Source organism: Medicago sativa, chromosome 1 (genome assembly GCF_051527215.1).
Source record: "Medicago sativa cultivar Bolivia chromosome 1, Bolivia_mono, whole genome shotgun sequence".
Lineage (NCBI taxonomy): Eukaryota > Viridiplantae > Streptophyta > Magnoliopsida > Fabales > Fabaceae > Medicago > Medicago sativa.
The window spans coordinates 81083349-81108230 of NC_140749.1; the positions used below are offsets into that span (position 1 = coordinate 81083349).

The 24882-nt window shown below is 33.2% G+C and overlaps 1 protein-coding gene across 2 annotated transcripts; it reads right to left on the bottom strand.

Moving 5' to 3' along the window:
• Positions 1–5795: 5795 nt before the first annotated feature.
• On the bottom strand, positions 5796–12668 carry LOC146958031 (phosphoglucosamine mutase family protein). Of its 2 annotated transcripts, XM_085739695.1 has the most exons (18): positions 12541–12668; positions 11701–11916; positions 11353–11419; positions 10939–11122; positions 10426–10478; positions 9854–9942; positions 9333–9569; positions 8828–8892; positions 8434–8494; positions 8239–8356; positions 8088–8169; positions 7919–7991; positions 7700–7761; positions 7151–7246; positions 6789–6943; positions 6601–6697; positions 6291–6368; positions 5796–6200 (listed from the first exon to the last, which is right to left on the bottom strand). In XM_085739695.1, the coding sequence occupies exons 1-18, from the start codon at positions 12545–12547 to the stop codon at positions 6093–6095; spliced, it is 1848 nt and encodes a 615-aa protein (XP_085595821.1). In that variant the 5' UTR covers positions 12548–12668; the 3' UTR covers positions 5796–6092. The 2 variants fall into 2 exon arrangements, with proteins under 2 accessions (XP_085595821.1, XP_085595822.1); XM_085739696.1 differs by lacking the exon at positions 11701–11916.
• Between the last annotated feature and the right edge of the window lie 12214 nt (positions 12669–24882).

The window sequence follows — 24882 nt, forward strand, 5'->3', positions numbered from 1 at the left end:
ATGGTCTCTTACCTAACAAGTCATCTTTAGTCACAACCAACCAAAACATGACATATCATTATTTCTAAATTAAAAATAAATAAAGGAAACGCCACCTTGTTTATACCGATATGCAGTGGTTTTCTGCATATCCCATTTTTTTTTCTTCATTATGTAGTGTTTCATTGTTTGTTTAGATTACTGATCTCGCTCATCTTCGCTATTTCAAGTTCAACTTTCCCATTATTTTGTCTATCTCGTGCATATTTGCCAGACCTGAAAAGTTACTGATTTCATATGCTTTGTTGATTCCAATTGATGGTATGTTTGTTGAGGAAAATGAGTGAATTCATGGAGAAAATGAGTATTTTATGAAAATGTCGAATCATGGATCACTATAGTCTTTCATTTGTATCTGTTACGTTTGGATAATGTATCTGTTACAAATTGTTGAACCGAATTGTTACAAATTCTCTAATTACCCTTATCATCCTATGGACATGCTGGTGGCATCACTTTGTGGTTCGAAAAAAAGGGGGAGTTCACTGTAAAATCTGTCTATTGCTGCATAAAAAAGTGCAAAGATGAAGATAAAGCTCCTCAAGCATCAATCGATAAGACTAGTAGTGAATAGTGATGTGTGGAAATACATATGGAAATTAAAAGTCCATCCCCAAACATACTTATTTGCCTAGGAGGCTGCTGCACTACCCATACTTATTTCTCCCTCCCATCCGCGATGCATTGGAGGTAATGGAGATATTGACCATGCTTTCATGTTGTATGTATCCCTCTGCTAAGTTAGTTTGGTTCTCTTCTCCCAATCAACTTATTGAACTAAAAATATTCACTTCATCCCTGTCAAACGAAATACATACATTCCTTCAAACAAAAACCATTCATACCAAACAGCAAAAACAAATTAATACAAATCATTCACATTTTTTTTTTTTTGAATATCTTAAAAATAGGGACCAAAAGTGTTGGCTGGAAATTTTATAGAGACTAAAAGTTGAAGAAAAATTTTAAAGAGACTAAAACGAAAAGTTAGTATATTTATAGAGACAAAATATATTTAATCCTTGAATTTACCATAATTAAATATTGAACTAATGCCTTTCTATATTTTAGTAAAGGCGGGTTTTTAGAAGAGAGAAATTTGAAAAACGCCCGACTTTTTTCACTAAGCACGCATTTTCTGATAATGGGATCATGGTTCATATTATGTTTTTTTCTTCTTTGATGTTCTGTATCTGTTTTGATACAAATTAAAATAGTAAACTAACAAAAAATAAAACTAATTTGTAAAATAAGCTACTACTTAACTATTCTATTACAATACCCTTCCCTTCAAACATCCTTGTCCTCAAGGATTGAACAATCACAAGTATCATGTTTACGAGGCAAAGTTTTCCATTTGATTAGAACTTTAGCATCTAGAACATTTCACCTCATCTTCCCGTTAAAAATAATTACACCTTCAATGCGTTTGAAAAATGGCCGAAGACTAGATTGTGACAAGTGGACAATGTCATAGTGCGACTTACGGTTTATAAAGATTCACAATCCATGTAACTTGTAAGTAGTAGTTACTCTATTGTTCCTGTCATTCAATTAGTTAATTAGCCTCTACCATACAATTGCTGGATTTGGTGGTTTGAACTAGAACTTTTTTGGTCATTAACATTGTCTTTGGTGCATAAGTTAAAGAAAATGGTTCCTTAAATGACCGAGTACTTGCTTACCTATTTTTATTTTCATTTTTTTATGACTTCACAACCACGTTGATCCATTTTGTGAGTTGTTGTATGCTAAATTCTGATTTGATGGTCATCGAAAACTACTCCTTAAATAATCTAGTATTTGCTTGCCTATTTCTATTTTTGTTTGTCTATGATTTCATTCCCAAATTGATCCATTTTGTAAGTAGCTATGTGCTAAATTCTTAAATGAAATAGTATTGTATTTATAGTTAATAAAGGATTATAGGCAATCTAAAGTATCAAAGATTAAAATTACAAAACATGAGCCTCGGTTTATCCCTAATTGTAGCAGTTCACACACGGGTGGGACACATTGTTTTGCAGAGATCCATGGGTTGGTGAGGGTGTGGTACTAAAAGATATGTTTGAGATTATTTCTCATCACATCTGAAGAAGAGGTCAAAGTAGTGGATATGTGTTGGGAAAGAGAGGGTAGGGTGGAAAGAAGTTGTGGAGAAAGGAACTTTTTCACTCGGAGAATGAGTTCATTCATGCCAGAGAGTGATAAAAGATGGTTTCAAAGGGGTTAGACGTGATAAATGGAGCTGGAATGATGTTGGTGGAGGAGTATAATCTGTAAGAGTATAAGGTGTTAACAGGGGAACCACTCAACCACAACCATTTTGGAATGAAGTATGTTTGGAACAGACTTGTTTCAAAACAGGTTACCAACAAAAGACAATCTAGCAAAGGGGGGAGCTATTCTGCGAGAAATGAACTTATGTGTTTGTGGGAGTGGGGATGTTGAAAGTAATGCACATCTATTTTTTGAATGTTCTGAATTCTCAACGGTTTGGATGGAGCTACTGCACTGGCTGGGAGTTAATAATAGTTGAATGTATTTGACGGTTTTATAATAGTTTCATAATGCACTGCACAAAATGGAGTAGACTTCAATCAAGCACTTTGAAAAAATCTAAATTTATATGAAACTATTAATCCTTTATATCTATAGGGATATTGATCTATAGACAATTTTATAATATTTTGTTAGTTGTGTCAAGTTTTGATAGACATGAGTGTAGCTATATGATCTTACTTAATGCTACTATAATAGCTAGCATAGTAGTATATGCTATGTTCTTGGAGATTCAAAATTGTGTGGTTACAGTTGCTATTATGCTGTGATCTTTGATATTGCATAGCAGTCATTGATATTCCATAACCCTAATTGCAGAGGCCTTAGACCTAGCAATTTCTGTTACCTTGCTCAGTTTTGAACTATGGTTGACTGCAGTCTGCAGACCTCAATTTAGAACTATAGTTGGGGTGATGTGGTTGTCTTTCTATGTATGTTAAATGTGATCGATATGTGATATGATATGTTTCTACTTCTACTGTAATCTGAGATGCTTACATGTTATGTATGGTTGGTGACATTTAATTGATGACATGCTTAACTTGCATACAATAAGGTCAAAGTTAGGTCTGGACTCTGGATAATCCTTTCATACTCTGGATAATGCCTAAATAGCACACAAATAACGTTGGCGGTTTATAGAGATGGGAAATTGGTTAGGGAAAATCAGACAGTTAGTAAGAGGATAGTTTAGGCTTTTTGAGGGGGATACCATGCATAAATAGGACATATTAGGATGAAATATGTAAGTTTGGACACGTAATTTTTTATTTTTTGTGTGAAAGGTGTAGTCTTTTATATAAGGGGATACCCTTGGAAGAGATATTTCTGTTCTCAATCGTTCCTTCAACAAAAGTTCTTTCTCTTCCTTTGTTTCTATTAACTTCCCCTTTAGATTTGCTACAGTTTGTCAATCTCCACATGCGCGCAGCTCATTTAGGTTGCATTGGATTTTTATGCATTTTCTTAAGTAGGTGGTTGTCTGTGGGGAAAGAAAGCGGTGGGTGGAGAAAAGTTGGTATTGGAACTTAAGAGGGTTTCAAGGGGGATCAAAGTGACAATTGTAACCTGAATGATTATGGAGTATATTCTGTGAGAGAAGCATATGAGGCGTTAACAGGGGTAATCACACAACCATAACCCTGTTTGAACAAGTAATGATCAAACTTGTTCCAAAAATATCTGGTGATGTTGTGGAAGTTATTTCAAAACAGGTTACAAATAAAGACAATCTGGAGAGGATGGGAGCTATTCCAGAAGACATGAACTGATGTGTTTGGGGATGTTAGAAGTAGTTCACATTTTTTTTTTAATGTTTTAGATTCTCAAATGTTTGGATGGAGGCTACTGCATAGTCTGGGAATTGAGTCTACACGAGTCTGGTTAATCATTTTAGTTGTTGCAACAAAACACTAAACAACTGATATTTTGCTTCTAGTTTCAAATCCATACCATGAATGCACTGAATCGCGGAACCATTAACACCAAACTTCATCTTCTACTACCCGCTGATCCAGTTTGTGGCCTTTAACATCAGTGTCCTGCTCACATGAGAAAAAAAGTTACTCCTAAACAGTATGGCTTTTTCAATCAGAAAAATAGAAAGGAAACTATACAAGAATAAACTTGACGGTTCAATTTATTATGATAAATAAAGACAAGTGAAAACTAGGAAATGTTACGAAGAATCTAGGAAGAAGCATCAACAATATGATATCCACAACTATAAATAGATAAACATATGTACATTTGTATCCAGGCCTTTGAGATTTATTGTCAATAACAGAGGTTTCGCTACACTATATCTCTCACTTACATACAATAAGCTAATTACTAACGTGTCGCCTATTTGTCCAATGTTACTAAACATTCAATGTTGGAAATTCCGCCTTCACTTCAGTCCGCCCATAGTCACCTAAATTGCGGCTTTTGGTTTGCCTTCATTGTAGCCTCCAACACCTTCATTCTGTTGGCTTTGAGGGGGTGGGTTTGGTCCTACATCGGATAGATAGGACTCTTAAGAAGAGTTTATAAAGAGGAGACACTCCTCACCTTACAAGTCGGTTTTGTAAGAGCATATCATAGATCCATCGTTGGGCTTCCCACATCGTCCACACTTTGGGCCCATTGGGCCGGGCTACTCTTGAGAAGAGTTTATTAAGAGGAGGCACTGCTCACCTTACAAGTTGGTTTTATAAGGATGAGTTTGACCTCAAATTTCAACACTCTATCACTAGCTCTCACACAATATTTTTCGACAGTTATGTTGCATTAGGGTTTGAGATGTAGAGATCAAATGAGGTGTCGGCAACAACAACAAACGTGAAACGCAAATAAAACGGGGTAGCAATTCTCCTTATAAGTGAGTTTATAAGTGAGTGATATATTCACCTTATAAGTTCATCTCATAAAAGGGTCTTGCTCCATATTTCATAAAAGGGTCTTGCTCCAACTCAAATTCTAATAAACAGGTGGAATCCATTTTCATCAATGTCTATTTTTCAGTCTTCATATTTTATAAAAGAGTTTTGCTAACCAGTGCTCTCAGGGCATTGGTTAAGGATTCTACAAATATAAATTTTGTTTTGGAAATATAAAATGTTACTTTTGATCAAGTAATGATTACACAACTTTTTTCATAAAAACTTGCTTGTTTTAGATGTTTAACCAATGTCCTTGGAGCACTGGTTAGCATTCTCCTTTATAAAAATAAGGTGACTTTAGTGTGCGTGTGAATCAATTCTTGTGCATATACAAGAATTACTGCACCACCATATATAGAATTATCACATGAAAACTAGAAACCACTTTTAGGAGAATTTGAAGTACCTCATTCACAATCTTACCATTTAGATATGTCGTAATATTATTTCATAAAGTATTCTATAAAAATAATGAAATATGATAAATGTAAATATCTTCATTTCCATTTATACCCAAGTGAGTGCATATAAACAAATCGTAAGATAGAATTCCTGAGCCACTGTAATTTGCAAAATGCTTAACTTCTACCCCATAAAGTTTACAAAGGAACACTCTACTCCCTACCAATATCACGAGTTCCATTGATTTTGGGTTGAACTTCACGGTAGTAGGGTTTATAATTCCTATTTTATTTTTTTCAAGGCAAAGATATTGAAAACCAATAGATGATTCTTTGTGCAAATAATAAACCGCATCTTGCCAACTGAGCCTTCAAGTTCAAACGCGTATAAAAAGTCTATAATAGCCAAGTCAAAAAACATCAACGTTACAAAATCACACCACAAATACAGATGACACTACTCTCAAAATGGGATGTATCGCTAAATTCCATCTCAGAAACCTCGGATATATCTAATCTTGAACAAATGATCTTGCACTTAAGCCATATGGCTGTAGTTTTTGTATGACATAATCAAGATTCTAAACCTTTAATTCACCTCAACCCGCTGCTGCTATGTTAATAGAACCTCTCTGTATAATGCAGAAATAGAAGCCAAAGCATCAAATTATGATCCGACAAATTTGTTCAAGGCTGATGTGTCTAAACCTGCAAACTCCTTTACAGCTGCAAGCACAACAAGTCCAAGCTTCACAGCATCTTCGTTATTAGATGCCTACAGTAACAAGTATGTTCATTTTGAATTAGTTGCAATGCTCAAATATTGCATATAAAAGTTCCAACACAAGCTGCTAAGGCATTTTACCTCAATGTTAAGAGGAAGTACAGGATCATGGAGTGATAGTCTAAGAAGGAACCACCCACCATAGCCAGAAACTCTTATCTGATTGAAGATTAGAACAGACAAGCAATAATGATTAATAATTTATAATGGAAATACACACTCAGCATACCAATCATTGCATATTAGAAATTTGCACAAATCATATCATAGTGTATGCTACTTCCAACTCTGGAACATGTGATAGTCATAGTATAATTTCTCAATGAAAAACTTATGATGATTACTCGTAAGTAATTAGTTAAATAAGCATAACGCAGAGATATAAGCATACCCCTTCATAGTTTACAGGAGCCTTTTGCAGGTTTGGATCAGAGCTAATAGAGTTCTCCAAATGTTTCAGCACAGTTTCTCCATACTCCCGGAAAGATCTGAAAGATACAGCATGTCCCTATGTCGGTGAACTCAACATTAACAACAAATGGATGCATGCTAACGGAGAACCTTTATACACCAACTTACCCTCCTTTAAGATCTTGATGGTTTTGGTTTATCTTCAATCTCAGTTCTGTAGCAAAAGCTGGTTCCTGGAGTCCTTCTATTAGACCAGTTAAAACATTGCTTCCTCCACCTACACCAGAAGCTCTTGCAGAAGCAAGTTTATTTAAGATCTTGACCTGCACAATGTGTGGTAGTTCTAATTGGTAAAATAAGTCTTGGGATCTTGTAAAAAATAATGCTCTTTTTTAACAGCTTAAACTTATAGCTGAGGGTTCTTTAACAGTTTCTTAAAAAGTATATTAATGTCATATGAATTGATTAACAGAGAAATATTAATTTGGGAGCTATAATTTTTACCCCATAAGTCTACAATAAATGCTTACCATTAGGTATGCACCATCATCAAGCCAATTATTCTCCTTAAGAGCTCCATGTCCACTCGTTTCAATTGCTAGATGTGTCTCCTCACCAATAGAGTTCTGTCAGCAATATTGCCTCCATATTTAAATATTTAGTATAGACAGTGAAAATACGAATTACAAATGCTTAAACAGTATCAAAAGAAACACAATGAAAAATACACGATAGAAGCTAAAGACGTCTTTGGTTTGAGAAAACCCTTTCAGTTTTCATTTCTATTTTTACTTTTAGCTATGAAAATGCTTCATTGTTTTTACTTTGTTTACTGCATTCTAACATTTTTACAGGAAATAGTGACAACATTTTATTGGTTTCAAGTTGTTTGTACATAATCTTAAAACAGAAAAATAAAGCACATAAAACATTTTTTGAAACCAAAAAAAGCCAAAGTATCTTAGCGTGCATAGTTTTTGTCAGATTGCTTCTGTTTTGCCATTTATCTGACTTTTACGATAAGGGCCCATTTACAACAAATTTATGCACAAGGTTCAAATTTGAAATAGCATTTTTACCAAACGAATAGCTTCGTCAATCACATTTTTGTAGCCTCTCTTGAACCGGTGATGTTTGCCACCTGAGAAAAAATAACATTTAACAGTCAAAAAAAATTTTGAATTCAAAATAATTTGCGATTCAAATTGCCTTGAAGATAGAGATTAAAAGCTTATGATAAAATCTAAGGGAGGACGAGAGATAGACTAACGGTCATGCCAATTTAAATTTGTCCATACCAAGTTTCTTTTCAATAAATGTGGTAAGGCCATCAGAAGTCACACTGTCTGTGACAATAGTTGTTCCAGGATGCTAGGCAGAATGATAGAGAGGAAACAGATTAGGAAGTATACAGAGAATTGTAAGGTTGAAAAACTACCAGAGGAAAGCTAGCAATAAAAGTCTTACTTCTTCAAGAGCAATAGCTGCCATCAAGGCGATCAAACGATTCCGGTTGAACTCACGGCCAGTGAAATCCACAGCAGCGGATCTAGAAGAAAGTCATCAATGCTTATTTAAAAAATTCGAAGTCAGTGAAACTGATTTATAAGATCCTTACCTGTCCACATCAGTATCAAAGATAATTCCAAGATCAGCTTTGTTATCAAGGACTGCCTTGGTTATAGCTTTCATTGCTGTCTTGTCCTCGGGATTGGGGATATGGTTTGGAAACAAGCCTGTATACAGAAGCCATTGTTACTCGAAGTCCAAGTGCAATGCCTAGCCGAAATTATTCCCACAATAAAGTTATTACCATCAGGCTCCAAAAATTGACTACCAGAAGTTATTGCCCCAAGAGGTTCCAGCACCTTTGCCTATTATTCACCAAAAAGCAACAGTGAATATCAAGTTCGATGCAATTTGTAACCATTCCCAATTAATTATACTCTCTATAGATTGTTCGTTCTTCATCACTTTCAAATAGCGTGCATATTCTAATATTTGGCCTACCGCAGATTTGTAAACCATATGCTTTGCATAAAAGAGCTGCCAACACTCACCCAAAGAAAAACCAGTATATATTTTTTTTCTGATATATTCACTGTAGAATTTTTTTCTATATAAAAAAAGGTGATTCTTTTATATGAAAGTAAAAATGTCTTCTACAAAAAGCAATAAATGCTAAGGAGACTTTCGAGGAAACTTACGGCAAAAAAACCACCTGCTCCATTCCCTGCATCAACAACTATATGGAAACCCTCCAATGGTTTCTCTGTGGGCAGATAGTGCAATAACAAAAGCAGCACATTCAGAAAATAAATGACAAAATAACTATAAATCCTATAATAACAAACTGAGTCATAAATACAAAAGAACTGAGTCCATTATTCATCTACTTTATTTACAGAACAACCCAGTATTTGTATCTCCAAACCAGTGTTGTCAAATATTGGTTATGGCAGATTACAGTGGTGGAATTTTTGATAACTGCCATAGCTAATTTGTGAAGGATTGCGACACCATTGCATTTTATGGAGGAATTGTCTTTCCACATGGTCCACCATCAATAAAACGGCTCCAAATATTTTAATTGTTTAATAAAAAAACATAAGCAAATGGGTCCCACCAGATTGGGTTTGACCCTTTCGTGGACCCGCCATATCAGAAGCTGTAAAACCACCAAGTTACCATTTTATTTCAGCAAAGTCGTACCTATGTTTCCAGCTGCTTTGCGAACTGCTTTTACTAGATCAGATGTATACACAGTCATGTAATCAACTATTTTAATAGATAATGAAGCCATTATCTCAGAATTTTTCAAACTTTCATCTGTAAATTGATTGTATATGTTTGCAGCTCGCTCTAAGATATCTTTGATGTCAGGCTTCCCAAGACCACCAGCATTGGTGAAAAATTTGAATCCATTTCTGTTGAAAGGCAGATGACTTGCTGTTCACAGACAGGGACATTTAATAATCAATACATGAATTCATATCGAAGTTCACTAAAAATTGCCATTCACTACCCGTGGACATTAACAAACGAAAAATGATAATATACGCAAACAACGTGCAATATGAAAATGGCTAAGCTTAATTGTGAATGGTTGTGTATGATCCCAACTGGAGATATTCTCCACAACTCACTATTACAGTTCAGTAAAAAGGGCATTTCATAGAAAGAAATGTTCAGAGACGCAAAAGATGTCAATTGACTGCAACTTCCTAACATACCTGTTATCATAATAGACCCGTCAACAGGACATAAAAATGCTTCATCCTTTGTGAGTGTGCTATTGAACATAGCTGGCGTTGATGCTAATCTAGAAAGAAAACAATAGTATTGATACATTAGACCATTAAAATAGTTAGAATAATAATAAGGCTTAAATGCACTTCTGGACCCCCTATCATCAAAAAAATGAAGGTTTGGTCCCCCCCTATTTTAAAATTCGGATCTTTAGTCCCCCTATTTTACTTTTTTATTTTTTTTCCTGAATTTGGTCCCTCATCTGATTTTTGTGTCATTTTTGTCATTGTGGCATATTCATTTATGACGTGGCAAACAAACAAGTAATGCATATTATAAGTATCAGACCAAAATGTTATGCGAGTTTAATTAAAGTCGAAAACCTATGCTAGCCTAGAATATATATTATATCCTAAAAATCAGTATCAATGAATAAGAATCTGCTTGGCCAGGCAACCGCATCCATTAGAGTTCACAACAACTTACACTACCAGTCCTTACGCAAATAATGAAAGATAAATAAAATAATGGATGCAAATAAGTAAATGTCACCCACCCATAGTGGACAACTTCTAGGCCGGCACCAGCAAGACCTCGAGAAATCGCATTCTGAAATTGGATAAGTTGATGATCATAGTCAGTTTTAAAATATAAAATATCAAGCTATTAAACCATATACATACTATCAAAAGTATTTTTTGTAATAATAATTTCAAAGTTTCAGTTCACTTCAAAGATCAAACTACTAGATCATTGCAAAATCAAATATAAAAAATGAAAGATTGTGCATTATGAAAGTCTCCGAAGATGAAAGTAAAAATAAAAATGAAGTGTTGAACCTCTTTTAACACAAAATACTTGCAAGTGGCAACAACAAAATAAAAGAAATATGTTTTCAAGTTATTACTTATTATAGTTCATTCCATCTTTCATATATCAGAAAATGTGAATTTAATTGACACCAGAATTCTCTTCAAAACCATTATAAAATTTGACACAATCAACAAAACCTTCAAAATATTTTAAAGGTTCTTAAAACATGAGCAATGATATGAGGAACAATTTAGACCTGTAGCAATTTGGCTGATATCCGGGAATCATGGCCAATAGAAACTCTCAAATGCTGAGAAGCATCTGCTTTCTTTTTCTCCACCAACCATCCAGCGAAAGCAGCTCCTATTGCTTCAGCAACAGGTTCAGTGAGGTTAACCCCCTCTCCCTCGACACCATCAAGAGCCACACCACGTATGTCACTATATAAATTAATATTATTTAAAAGTATTACGCAAGTTAGCATGCAACAAGTATGCTTTTTCTAATGTATTCTAAAATCTAAATAGTGGTCCACAAATGCAATAGTGTCCACAACACAAGGGTTTAAGAGGTCTCTGTAGCAGCATTACAGCCACAAATGCAGCCTCATTTTGCCGCAATATCAAGATTTGTAGCATAACCGCAGTTGCAATTTAAAACCATTACTAACCTGCCGTTTTGAAGCTTTAGAAAGTCAGTCATGTCAAGATATGGCACTACAGTAGAAGATGCAGAAGCTGCAACAGAAGTCCAAATGGAAGAAACAAACATCCATTAGAAAACAAAAATGTTAAAAACAGCCAAAAGCTAAAGAATAAATCAATTCTGTCAAAAATCAAAAGGAAAATATGCCCTTATACAAATACTGATACATTAGCACACATTCATATAAAAAGCTTGGGAAGGAAGGTGGAAATATAGTCAATCAATATTTTAAATTTAGAATAGACCATTGTAGATAATATATAAGTTTTTCACTTCATTTCAACCTGTATGATAATAAGAGTCTAGAACGGACCATTGCAGATAATATTTCTCCGGGAAGTAAAATCGTTCAAGGGTTTTGACAATATGCGCAATTGCATGGAAGAGATGCCAGTCCATGTCAACTTCCCCGAAGGAGAGGGAAGCGAGTTGCGCATATAAGGGGCACAATAGTCCCTTCGACTCAACTGTCTATTCTGTTGGCAGCATTGTGAGGTAAAAACATTTTGGACAATCTTCCCTGATGTTGCTGCAAATAAAAATTTACACCTTTATTAGATTTCTGGTCTCAAATTTAAATCTCTAACTCTCTCTTATTGTCAATTAATCAATTTTCCATCATCGATATCTCTCAAATTTACGGACATCTAGGGAATTGAATGAGATATCATGTCAATTTGCTATTACTGCTATTAACACTGTTAAAGTATAGAGAAAAACAAGAATCTCATGAAGCTTCTAGCAACATCCAACCCAATACTTTCAATTCCAAAATCAATACCCTTTTAAACTCTACTAAAATTCAAATTCAAATATTAAGGGCTTGTATGAATTGGCTTATTTGAGCTTATCTACGTGCATAAGCATACGTATGCAGGCGTCACACTGTTTGAAAGAGCTTGTGATAACATCTTATGACATATTCATAAACTGTTTTCAGCTTTTTCCATAAGCTCTCCACAGTAGCTATGAAAACAGCTTATAGATTATACTAAAACAATTTGATTTTGTTTTATCTTGTGTTATAGAAATAGAAATAGCTTATTTATGAGCGCTTATAAGATAAGTGTTTATGCTATACTATGCTACAAAATAACAACAATACGGTAAAATTGAGAAATTGAATGAAATGGGAAATGGAGTAAAAATTGACCTGCCATGTGGATGTGATGAAATTAAGTTGCAGAGCGGAGAAACTGAGGTAGTTGATGATGCTTGCCTAACTTCTTCTCTAACCTTCCACACTAAATCACAGGTAACAATCCTTTGCACGTGTACGATAAAAGACAGACAAGAACAACAACAAAGTTTTCTTCTTTTTTTTTGTTTCTTCAAAAAAAACAATAAAGTTTTCTTATTTTTATATTTTATTTTGCTTTTAAATATATTTATTTATTAGTATTATTTTTATTTATATATAGAAAAGCAGAAAAGAAAAAACCTCAAGTATTTAAAAATAAAAGAGGTTATAGAAAAATAAAGACCTTAAAATAAATTAATATAGATTTCTAATGGTTCATAAGTTATTTTATAGTTAGAAAAATTGCTAGTAGTTCATTTATTATAGAAGATAATTCACTTTGTTGGTTCATTGAATAATTAATCTATCTAGTATACCAGATACATCAGATATTCAATGAGTTTCAAAAAAAAAATTGTCTCTTATAATAAAGAAAAAGGTAGTCGTTGGTAGTTTATAACTTGATTGGTTAAGGTTATAATGTTAGATATAATGAGTGATTGAGTTAATTTGGTATCCTTATTTTTTTTTTTTTGAGGGAAGAGTTAATTTGATATCCTTATTATAATCATTGTTTTACTGTGAAATTGTCTTTATGTTTAGAAAGAAAATATCGAAAATTACATTGGTCTCCCCGGTTTTATTAAAATGACATTTAGACTCTTTTTAGGTTTACACTTTACATTCGCCTTCCTTAATTGTTCAAACAATTGACACGCACATTCCTTTAAAGATAGCGTTTTAAAGGGTAACAAATAGAGTTGTATAAATTGATAATCCTAGTTCATAGAAAATTAAACAATGACCTTTGAATAGGAAATTGTATTGTACTAGAGGATTCTCATATATTTCTTTTAGATTGCTAAATTGCCTCTAACTGCAAACTATGCACATCTTCCTCAGGGCCTCATTTCGACCTACAACATCACTAAAACCACATCCAAACCAAACTCTTCCACTCTGCGATTCCTGCAACTTTGAAGCATAAACCTTGAGAGTGGCTTAGCTATGCTTCATTTCCATTGATGGTGGGAGAGAACCATTAGTGGGTGGGTGAACTCCTTGACGGGAATGAGGTTGTGGTGGTGAAAGGCTTCTCAATTCTCATGATTTACTCACAATGGAAGGAAGTTGGTTAATATTAATGTTTCAAAGCAACATATAAATCGAAAACATTCAAATATGCATATATTTTCCATAACATTTTTTGTCATAATATTGGATGAGCCAAGCTAACCTGAAACAATGCAATCCCTCCAAAATATCTTCTTATTTGGAGAATCTTGCACAGCAAGCTACCAAGTGATGAGAAATTGTCTAGTAGAGGTTGTTGCCTTCCCTCCATTTGCAGCTTTTGTGGCAATCTTGTAGAATCTACGCAACATCTATTGCAAGTTAATTTATTTGGAACAGGCTCAGCTCCACTCTATCTTTGCAGTTCAACCATAACGCAGTTCCTGCTACTTGAGACTTGTGCAATAGAAATTGATATCAACAATGTATGTAAATTGGTGGTTTTAGCTGCCTTAGTAAACCGCTTCAATGTGGTTTGGTATTGCAGAAATCAAACTCAGCAATCAAATCCCAGAATTGCTATCCATTTGATCATTTTAGGCACTTCCCTATCTGGAACAATACCAAATTGACTGCAAATTCATCCATCAGGGAATTTGTCGTTCTTGAGGCTTTTAGTGTTAAAATTCATAATCCAAAAGGTGTTATTATTAAGGAAGTATTCTTGCATCCCCCTATCCTTTAAACCTATGGATTTCTTCTTCTCTTAATGCAGAGATTACTGGTGCCACGAGTGCCGTGGAAATTTCTCATCAAAGTGGTTGGATTCATCTTTGGTTGGAGTGTGATTCTATATTAGTTACTTTAATTAGTTTTCAAAACACAAAAGACTGTTCTTTGGCATATAAGAAACAAATGAAAAAACTGCTTACATTTATTTCATATATATATATATATATATGAAAGGTGCAGTTGGTTAATCCAATGCATTAATTTCTTCCTATTTTGCCAACAAAAAAAAAAAAATCACTGCTATTTTTTATGCCTTTTCTAAAGAAAAATTTATAAATTAAAAAGCAAACTTTCATTTTTGACCCCTCGCTAAAAATATGGAACTCACTTTAGTCACGAGAAGAAAAAAATTGAACTTTTAGTCTCGTTTCAAAAATATATCGAGACTCGTTAATCATTCTATCAAAAGTTTACACGAATTTTTGTGTTGTTGAACCCTGACAGTGATTATGCAACACTCCACCTACCATTGGTTAACTGCATGTAAATGAACGTGATGGTGTCTTTCATTTTTTTGTTATAATGCTAAAGTGCATGCTTTCTACTAAACCAACGTTGTTAATTAATGTGTCGTAGTTTATTAAACAGTTTACATAATCACTTAAAAGACAATTCATTCTTGGATTTTGATTCGGTGAGTAATGTGTCTCGATTTACTTTTGTGGGAAACTAAAGGTTCCATTTTTTTTTTTTGTGATGGAGCAGAACAAGATTTTACTCTAAATTAAAAAGTAATGTATTCATTAAGAAAATAGTTTTATTACATGTGACTTCCAAAAGAGTAAAGTTTATGGACTCAATATAAAAAGAGTGATGCTATTTGGTACGGATCCCTCGTCTACGAAATTTCACGAAAGCTACCTCCCATGTGTGCTAGGCATGTAAAAGAAACGGGATATTTCAAATTAAATAAAAAATAAAAAATATTAAACCGTCTTTGTTCTTGCTTTACATACTGAGTCATAGAAAGAAGGAAAAATACTACCAAAAAAAAATAGAGAAAGAAGGAGAAAAAAACAACAATCAAACGATGTGTTTCTTTTTTCGTCACTCATTCTATTTGAAACTCTAGATCTCATTCATGCACAAAAGTGGTGATTTATTAGGGGACCATATTCCAAAACTGCATAAAATTTCTGAGCTTGTTTGATATGATTTCACCTAACTTTATCATCTAATGAGGCGATTTTATACATGGTAATGGAATGAGATGAGAATCAATTAAATGTTAACTAATCGTAAAATCAGCACCAATATTAATTTGTGATGATGGAGAGATGGATTTACTTTTCTAAATATGGAGTTTGAGAACATACTTAGTAATATAATACGTGGGCCAGTGTTTTGGTTTTATTGAAATTAATTGTCCGTGAAATTTAGTGAAAACATTGCCCGTACCATTCAGCATTTTCCATATAAAAATGTAGCATATGATATTGTTTGTGAGACGAAAGCATCACTTTCTGTGAATGACTCGGGACGAATTTGATGTATGTTGTTGTTGTTGTTTAGATTTTAATTAGTCATAGGTTCTGTTAGGTTATTCTACTTGTGGCAACTTAATTATATATATGATTGTTGATGGTGACATTCAAATATGTTGCTGATCTAAGTTGGACAGTGGTAACGAGTCTAACCTCTCTAAATTTTCTCTTAATTTGGTGTCACTATTATGTCTTGAACGAAGTATTTGAATTGGACAGTGTGGTAGTTACAACAAAAGATAAAACAGTTGAACTCCTAACACTAGGTATCGATTCTGTTGAATACTATCTGTCTAACATGTTAGTTTGAATCTTATGATTCTACTAATTTTTTTTCAGGAAATACACATTTTCTTGCACCACATAGCAGAGAATTTATCAAGTTGTATTTTATATTCAGGGATGACATTTGCTGATTTTGTGTGGTAAAATTTAAAACTGTAATTCATCTTTAAAGTCCACCTTTTTATTTTTCAGATATGTTAAGTTAATTTTTTGTCATTGGTAGTCACATTCGTCTTTTTCGAGTTTCATTGAGTTGCAAGAGTGACTCAAGATGAACAACATCATTCAACAAAGCATTTTGTACAAACTGAAGAGGACTAGGTATAAATAATGAGGGTTGATGGGTGCATCACTAGTAAATGGAAAAATGTGAAATAGGCATCTTAGATATCCACAATGGTGGGTGCTTAACCTATTTAGCACCGGAATTAAGAAGCACCCTCATTGAGGAGAGAAAATGTTTGGTGCTTATAGAGAAGGGTGGCTATATAAGCACCCTCTCTCTCTTTAATTTTCGTGGGCCATATGTAATAAATTGTACACAAATCAATAAACTTTGTTGAAATACAATGATATTGGGTTATTAATATGATCTATTTATTAACTTTTTTCTGAGGGGCCGAGTTGGAGAGATTGAGTGTTTATTAAGTAATATATTGAAAATTAAAAAAATAAATGATGTGCACATGCATGGCCCACTTAAGCACCCAAAATGGAGTGCTCATGGTCTTATAATATGAAGTTTTTTTTTTTTTTGAGAAAAAAAAAAGTAAACCGAAAACCATTAAAGCAAAAATTAAAATGACATAAATTAAAATTAAGAAAAGAAATAGTTTCCCTATCATCATATTCAATTATCTATCTTTAAAAATTAAGAAAAGAAATAGTTTCCCTATCATCATATTCAATTATCTATCTTTAAAGCAAGTACATATTTGTTTTGGTGGTGGCCGGGGTTAGAACCACAGACCTTGCATATTTTATGCATTGTCCATACCAACTGAGCTAAGCTCACGAGGACTAAAGCAAGTACATATAAAATAAAGAATCAATACTAATACAAAATAATTAGGAAATAATTTCCCTACCATATTCAATTATTTTAAATCAAATACAATAAAGAATTAAACTACTCCCTTAGTCCCTCTTTATAAGAGTATTTTACAAAATTCACGAGTATTAAAAAAATATTGTTGGAGTAATAATTTATAGATAGTCTTGTGTTTAGAGACAAAACTTTTGTGTAGAGTAGTCTTGTAGTAAGGGACAGATGGGTAATACACAATAACACAAAATAAAGAACGATCAATCATCATGCAACAAAGCAAACAGAAAATAAGAACACAATAGTTATGTAATTAACAATAAAAAACTTACATTTTGGGTCGGTCTTTTGGGTAAGTAATATCACGTTCTGTCCAGCAATTCGCATTGCAATCGAGGCGATGCTAATACTATATTGAGGCTTGCGTCAAAAACTTGTTTACAAAGCGTTTCTTGCACGAGTGTATTGCATCTGGCATTGGGACATAAGCATAAGCAATTGCTCCATTGAGTAGAGCTCCGTTGTTAGCCGTTCTATGGACGATTGCACCATTGTTAGTCCATATTGAGAAACTAATATCAGAGAGGAAGATCAATGGTGGAGCCACGTACATCTGAGAGATGCAGTTGCATCCCTAAAACTGTGAGATTATGAATCCCCTCTTATTTGAGATCTGCACCACCAGGGCCAAAGATAGAACCATAGGACTAACGCAGTGGAGTAACATTTTGACTTTTTGTTAGTTAATTACATCAATTAATTGCCATAAACGCTAGCCAATTTTGAATATGTGTAGAAGGACCAAAATCGCTTTTGTTCATGTTGAAATGTTGTCATTAGCTGTGTAAAAGGACAACGAGAAATTGGCCTTATATATTATTTATCTGTGTATATAGTAGAAACATCAAAGAAAAATAGCGCACACAAATGCAGTCGCCTACGAGAAACAATTGTCTTCCCTCCCTCTCTTAACTCTAACTTCTTTGTTTATTTGTTTGCAATTAAGTTTTTATTGCGCTGTTAGCATAGTTATATTTTCTCATGTAATAGAAATCTCTCTCTATTCCCTTCAACCTCACCGGTCCGGAACTGAACCAGAATTAAAAATATTTTTTGTGTCGGAACTGAAACAAAACGATTTGAAGGTTTTTCATTCTCTCACATTAGTCATTTAAAATTTCGTATTTATTGGATTTTTGACTTGATAATAATAAGCAATCGGCCGAAAAAACAACCTCACTCGCGGTAAACTGAAAAGAACCTCCTTCGCTACAACGAAACCAAAACTTATGTGATGCAAAGGTTCTTTCTACTAGAACGCCGACCCGTGCGCCGCACGGGTCTTATGAGCTGGAATAATTTAATACACAATAAAACGAAATACTCTATTTTGGAACCTAATTTAAAAAGTCAGAATACGTAAACAAAATTTACCGCAGTCACCAAATCTACCGATTCAGGAAATATCGTATCACAAACCATACATGTTACAACAAATATATAAACTGTCTATGGAGTATTACACATTCCAAAATACTTCTTCGTACACGACGTTAGACGTCTCATCAATATCTTCATCATTCAAGTGATGCTCACTCTTTCCCACATTTTTTTTCATGTGAAAGTCTGTTTCTGTAAAAGAATTTCAGAAGCAGTTATTGCGTAAATACAAATGTTTGTAAAAGAATATCAGAAGTATTTGTTTCTATAACAACTATTTGTTTCTATAACAACTACTTCTCTAAATTACGGTGAGCAGAAACATACCAATGCGGTTATTAAAATCCTACAGTTTCTAAATCAGAGAACGCGGAGCAAATTAGTATGTGATGCTAAAACAACTACTCTTTAAATTACGGTGAATAGAAACATAACAATGCAATTGTTAAAAATCCTAAGATTTATAAATCAGATAATGAACATCAAATTACTATGTGCTGCTATAACAACTACTTCTCCAAATTACGGTGAACATAAAAAACAATGCACCATCAGAATGCTTTTCTTTAGCTGACAAAGACAAAATACATGAAAAAAATGGGTACCTGGAGTTGTTTTCTGATAATATTTATTGTTTGGTTCATTGGGATTTGTCACGTAACAGTTTTCTACGCTAAAGTCGCTCCGGTTAACATTATCATCAACGCTGGCTTTACCTGAACTGTTTGTAACTATAGGAAAAAACACAGAAGTATAATTAAGTTAGCTATAAAACGCCATTTATGCCATCGAAGAGAAATTTCAAGGAACAGACCATTGAAGGGAGAAGTAGGTAACACTAAATGCATGGAAGAAGTAGGTAACGCTAAAAAACTTTAACAAAAGATGATTAAATAAAACTAAATGCATGGAAGAAGAAGGTTGATATATTAGTTAGGAGAAAAGAGAAAATGTGCAATATGAATTCATCTGGAAATGTACTAATCTGATCATCAACCATTTTTTGTTTAATGGAAAATATTATTAACGTAAACCTGCACAAAACGTGCAATATCGGCTATCCAAACAGACAATACAACGATGCCACCGTACACATAACACCTAAAGACAAAAACAGCCCCCTAAAGGAGGTTGAAAACCAGCCCAAAGCTGCTGACAGCAGCACCTACAGGACCAAGACAAACCTGCTACTATCACAAAACTACGGCAGCAGCAAAAAACAAAACTATCAGCAGCAAATAGACCACAAAAACAGCATAAGAAACTGAGATTTATCATCCAAATCAGGATTCGAGCCACTGTAGGAAATCACCACCGCATAAACCGTCACTGCAGGCTATGGATGTTATAGCGACAATGAATCAAAATAATATACAAAAATTTTAACAAAACGGAGACAAAATGTAATGATAACGTATCTTAGTGAGACTTATTTCATCCTGCTAATAGTTTCATTAGTGCAATGTGTGCTAAAATACTTTTTAAAGACAAAATTGACTCAATGCCATTTTGACTCAATTGACCAAAAAAGAATCTTAGAATTGAAGAACCTGAAGATTATTGGAACCAGTCAAAGATTTTTCGGAAGAAATCATGGAATTGACCGAAAACAAATAGCAAACCGCAATTGAAATATGTTGTGAGATATGGAATTGCTATCATCTTCGCCGGAGGCGGTGGTTCGCGGCGGCGGTGAGTCCGAACTCGAATTGGTGAGATGGTGGGAAGGATGTGGTTGATTTCATGGAGAGAGAGAGAGAGGAAGTGAAGAGATAATTTGAGGTATGGATAGATGGAGCCATAGCTCTGTTACGGAATATTTGATGAGAGAGAAATTGAGCATTGGAAACTATCACAGTAACAACCGCTAAAACCAAGTCTAAGTTAATAATGGCAAGGGAAAATTTGAAATTCAAATTTAACAGAAGGAGGGAAGTTTTTTAGGGTTAACCTAATTAGCAATTAATGCAGCAAAATTAGAGGCAAATTTGTAGGGTTAAGCAATTGCAATGCGTAACAACTTTTAAGAATAAGGGATATCTCTCACTCTCTCACAATGAAACAGTGCTATGAGGATGAAGGATGAAGGATGAAGGATGATTTCCTTCTGTTTTGTTTCACGGTTGACTTTGTAACAATATACATGTTTTTAATCTATATACTTTATAAAACAATATAATATTTGTTTCGCTTTAATGTTTAGTTTTTACTCTATATGCTTGTTTTTTTTTTGTCAAAAAAAAAACAAGCATTAGTTAAATAGTTCAGTATATCTTATATTTTCTTATGAGAAGGAAATGGCAATATTGACAAGAAAGTTACATGGCATGAAAAGAAAGTTGGTTACTACACCAATATTTTCAATCTAAACACTTTACATATCATTCTTCTAATTTTAGACTAGCGCAATGGAAAAAGTGAATAGACACCAGTATATAAAAGATACTGAAATTACGTGTGTAAATTGAGATTTAGTAGATGAAGTTATATTATATTTTGAAATTGAGTGGATGAAAATGTTTCGACTTTCGAACACAATAGACAAGTACATTCCATTTTGTCAATAAAAAAAAAGATTGAAAAATTGTACTCACAAAATAATAGAGTGAAAAAATGTAAATTATACATTTTATAATTTTTTGTATGTACTAAATTGACCCTGAGCACGGTTGGAATTAGTGATAATTTTTTTACAATATGGTCTTATATATAGGGACATAGATAGTGGTATGTTTATAAAATAATAGAACGTTACAAAATTTTATACGGTTATTTATAAATAAAAAATCAGTTATTTAATAGATAATAGATGCATAATATACGTAAAAGCAAGAGAAGTTAAAATGTATAATCACTTCTGTTTCTAACATATATAATATATTTTTTCTCACACGACATGCATGATTTATAGAGTCATATTTAATACATCAATAAAATATACTCCCTACGTTCCAAATTATAAGCAAAAAAATCTCATTTTATTTGTCTCAAAATATAAGCAAAAAAGACCAACTTTTATATTATTTCAAAAAAATCATCTTTTCCAAAGTAAAATTAAATGCAAATTGCATTCAATTTGTTCAACTTTCTATTCTTTCCATAATCATTAACCAATAAGAATTGTTTTTACATCTTTTCATGAAACTTATTTCATGAAGAACACAAAAAATTATACCACAAACTACTATGTTTATGTTTTCTTAATAAGTGTGAATTTGTGTTTTTTGCTTATAAATTAAGACGGAGGGAGTATGTATTACTGCAAGATACATGCAAGTTGTTATGTTGTTTATGATTGAAATTGATGAGTTCAAGAGTCATATTTAATACATGAATAATCATACTTGCAAGACATATTGATGGTTCATGCATCTTGTATAGTAAGTGTTGTTGTTTATGATTGAAATGCATAACTCAAATAGAAAATTAATTGTGTGTGGTAGTGGCGGATCTAGGACCCTGAGTCAGGGGGTGCTAACTTTTTAACTTCGGTAATAATATTTTTTAAGGGTTCGTTAATATATATATATATATATAATCATTAATATTCAAATTATAATTTGTATATACATTCTACTAATAAAAAGGATACATAATTATTTTGATGTAAGCTATTTTTAATATACACAAATTACCCTCAAATCCATTAATTATATTTTGATTGTTAAAAATAAGTCTTTGCCAACTCTTCTTTGTTAGTCTCCAAATTTAATTAACAATGTCTATCAAATTAACTATATATATATATATATATATATATATATATATATATATATATATATATATATATATATATATATATAAACGAAAAAGACAGACACTTAACCGCATAAATTTTTGTCACTTTTATTTATGTAATGAAATGTAAATAATATCCTTAAAAAACAAATAGATGATTACTAGGAATTTGAAAGAGAATATTGTTAAATATATATTTTTTATCAGAAGAAATGGGAAAAAAATAGATGATTAAAAATGAGAGATGAGAAATGTAAAAAAAATAAAATCACATGCATTATACTCCCTCTGTAGTGTTCTTTTTGAGTTTTACACTGTTGTTAAGAAAATGATTAGTAGTGTTGATTTTAATAGTAAAATATGTTTAATTTACTGAAACACTTGTATTAATTATAGTTAGTGGAGTAGTTGAATAATTGAAATGTAATAAATAAAAATATGTTAGTGGAAAAAATAATAATAAATATCGTATTTGTATTATAAAAGAGACAAATATTTTGAGACGGACAAATAAAAGACACCTATTAGTGTAGTGGATGAGTCATCGAAACTTTAGCTCATAATCATGAGTATGCTTCTCCATTTTTATTTTACAAAATGTAAAAATAAAGGTTAACGATAAAATTTATAAAAAGAAACAAATCAAGGGTGCATCAACTCAGTTTGTGGAATAAGAAAGCATAGCCACGCCAATAGCAACAAAGATGAGACAAGATAGTTTTTTTGGTCAGCAGGTGCAACAGCAAAATCTCATGGTGTGCAATTAGAATAAAATACAGATTATTGGTGCTAATTTTAAGAACTCAGGGTGTGCAACTGCTCACCCTCACATGCAGCTGGCTCCGCCCCTGGTGGTATACCTAATATTCATAATTATTTTTTTAATTTAAAGTCGTGAATCTGGTGTGAGGATTTATATAGGATTGGACCCCTTTAAGTCATGGTTTTGAGGTAGAGTTAGGTCCAATCCGTATGATATGATATACATGATATTTCTGCTACCTTATTGTTAATATTTTCTTTTTAGGACATAACGTTTCCTGTCAAATTTCCAACTTTTTGTACACTCTGATTGTTAGACAATAATCATGTTCCCTAAAGCTTGCGTTATTTTGTATATTCTAAGCAAAAACTCATTCAAATATATGAAAGGTATATATGATCTAACTTAAAAGAAAAGACCAAAAAGATGGATAGGGAAAACTTTTGGAGGACTAAGTTGAAGAATTTTTTTAAGAAAACTAAAACAAAAAGTTAAAATATTTATAATGACTAAAAACATATTTTTTTTAAAAATGCATGTCGATTTTTAAAACAATTCAAATCATTTTGATAATGATAGCTTGAGATCTGTTTTACCAAGAAGGTCTATTGTTCAAGTTCGTCAAGCCCTTATATTCCTACCTATAATCAGATACGACAGATACGATAACGTGACACACAAATGCAAACACAGATACGACACCGTATCTTCCAATTTCAACACACGTGCCTTCTCTCTCTCACACAGGACTGCAGGAGCCTTCTCTCACGTGACAAACACAACCACATGAGCCTTTTCTCTCACACATACTCACGGTGGTGTCTCTCTCATCAGCCAACGTCCATCGGCCACCGTCGCAGTCGTCGATCTTGCAACCACGTATCTCCCTTTGTCACTAATATCTCTAACCGCACTCTCCCTCTCTTTGTGTTCTATTGCTCGCCTGAGCTCTAACGGTGTTCTTGCGTGACCACTTAGATCTGTTCTTCGGCAAAGGATTTGCGTGTTTCAGAAAGCGGTGGTCGTAGAGGCCAGTACAGTGGTTGTCGCCGGAGAAGATGAATCTGAGCAGTTTGCAAATCTGAAGGGTAGTTGGTGTTGAGGACGAAGACGATAATGAAGATGACCGAAGACGGTGTGTGGCGTGAAGGAAGACCGTGATTGGTGGCGAAGACGAAGGCGGTTATGTGAACGACTGGTCTGGCGGTGACAATGGTGGGAGGGTTGCAGGATGATGGTGGCTGTTCTGGTAGAAAGAGAAAATAGAGAGGAAGAAATTAACAAAAATGCCCCTTCTTTTCACTTGAAATCTCAATAATGCCATTAAATTTTGACGGGAATTACAAAATTATCCCTGATGTCGTATTTGTGTCAATTTTTTTGTGTTTACTTATCATTTCTCGATCAGATTTATATTTAGTATCTATAATTACAAATATATTTGATATATTACTTAGGTAGGAATATTAAATAAATTGAACTAAATAAATGGAATACTAAATACTCCATGCTTGTAATACCACTAGTTTAAATATACTATAAATAATTTTAGTAGTATTAAAAAATAATCAATTCTATTCGAATAGGTTAATATTGGATATCCCTACCCATAATATTTCTAGCCACGATACACTATGCTACTTGACAAAAAAAGAATAAGGGTTAATTATGTTTCTAGTCCCTATAAAATAGCG

Excerpts from the sequence above, each read along its gene's own strand:
- LOC146958031 (XM_085739695.1), bottom strand. Across the intron at positions 9,570-9,853 it reads CGGGTCTATTATGATAACAG|CAAGTCATCTGCCTTTCAAC; the intron begins GTATGTTAGGAA and ends GTCTGTGAACAG. Across the intron at positions 8,495-8,827 it reads GAGCAGGTGGTTTTTTTGCC|GCAAAGGTGCTGGAACCTCT; the intron begins GTAAGTTTCCTC and ends GGTGAATAATAG.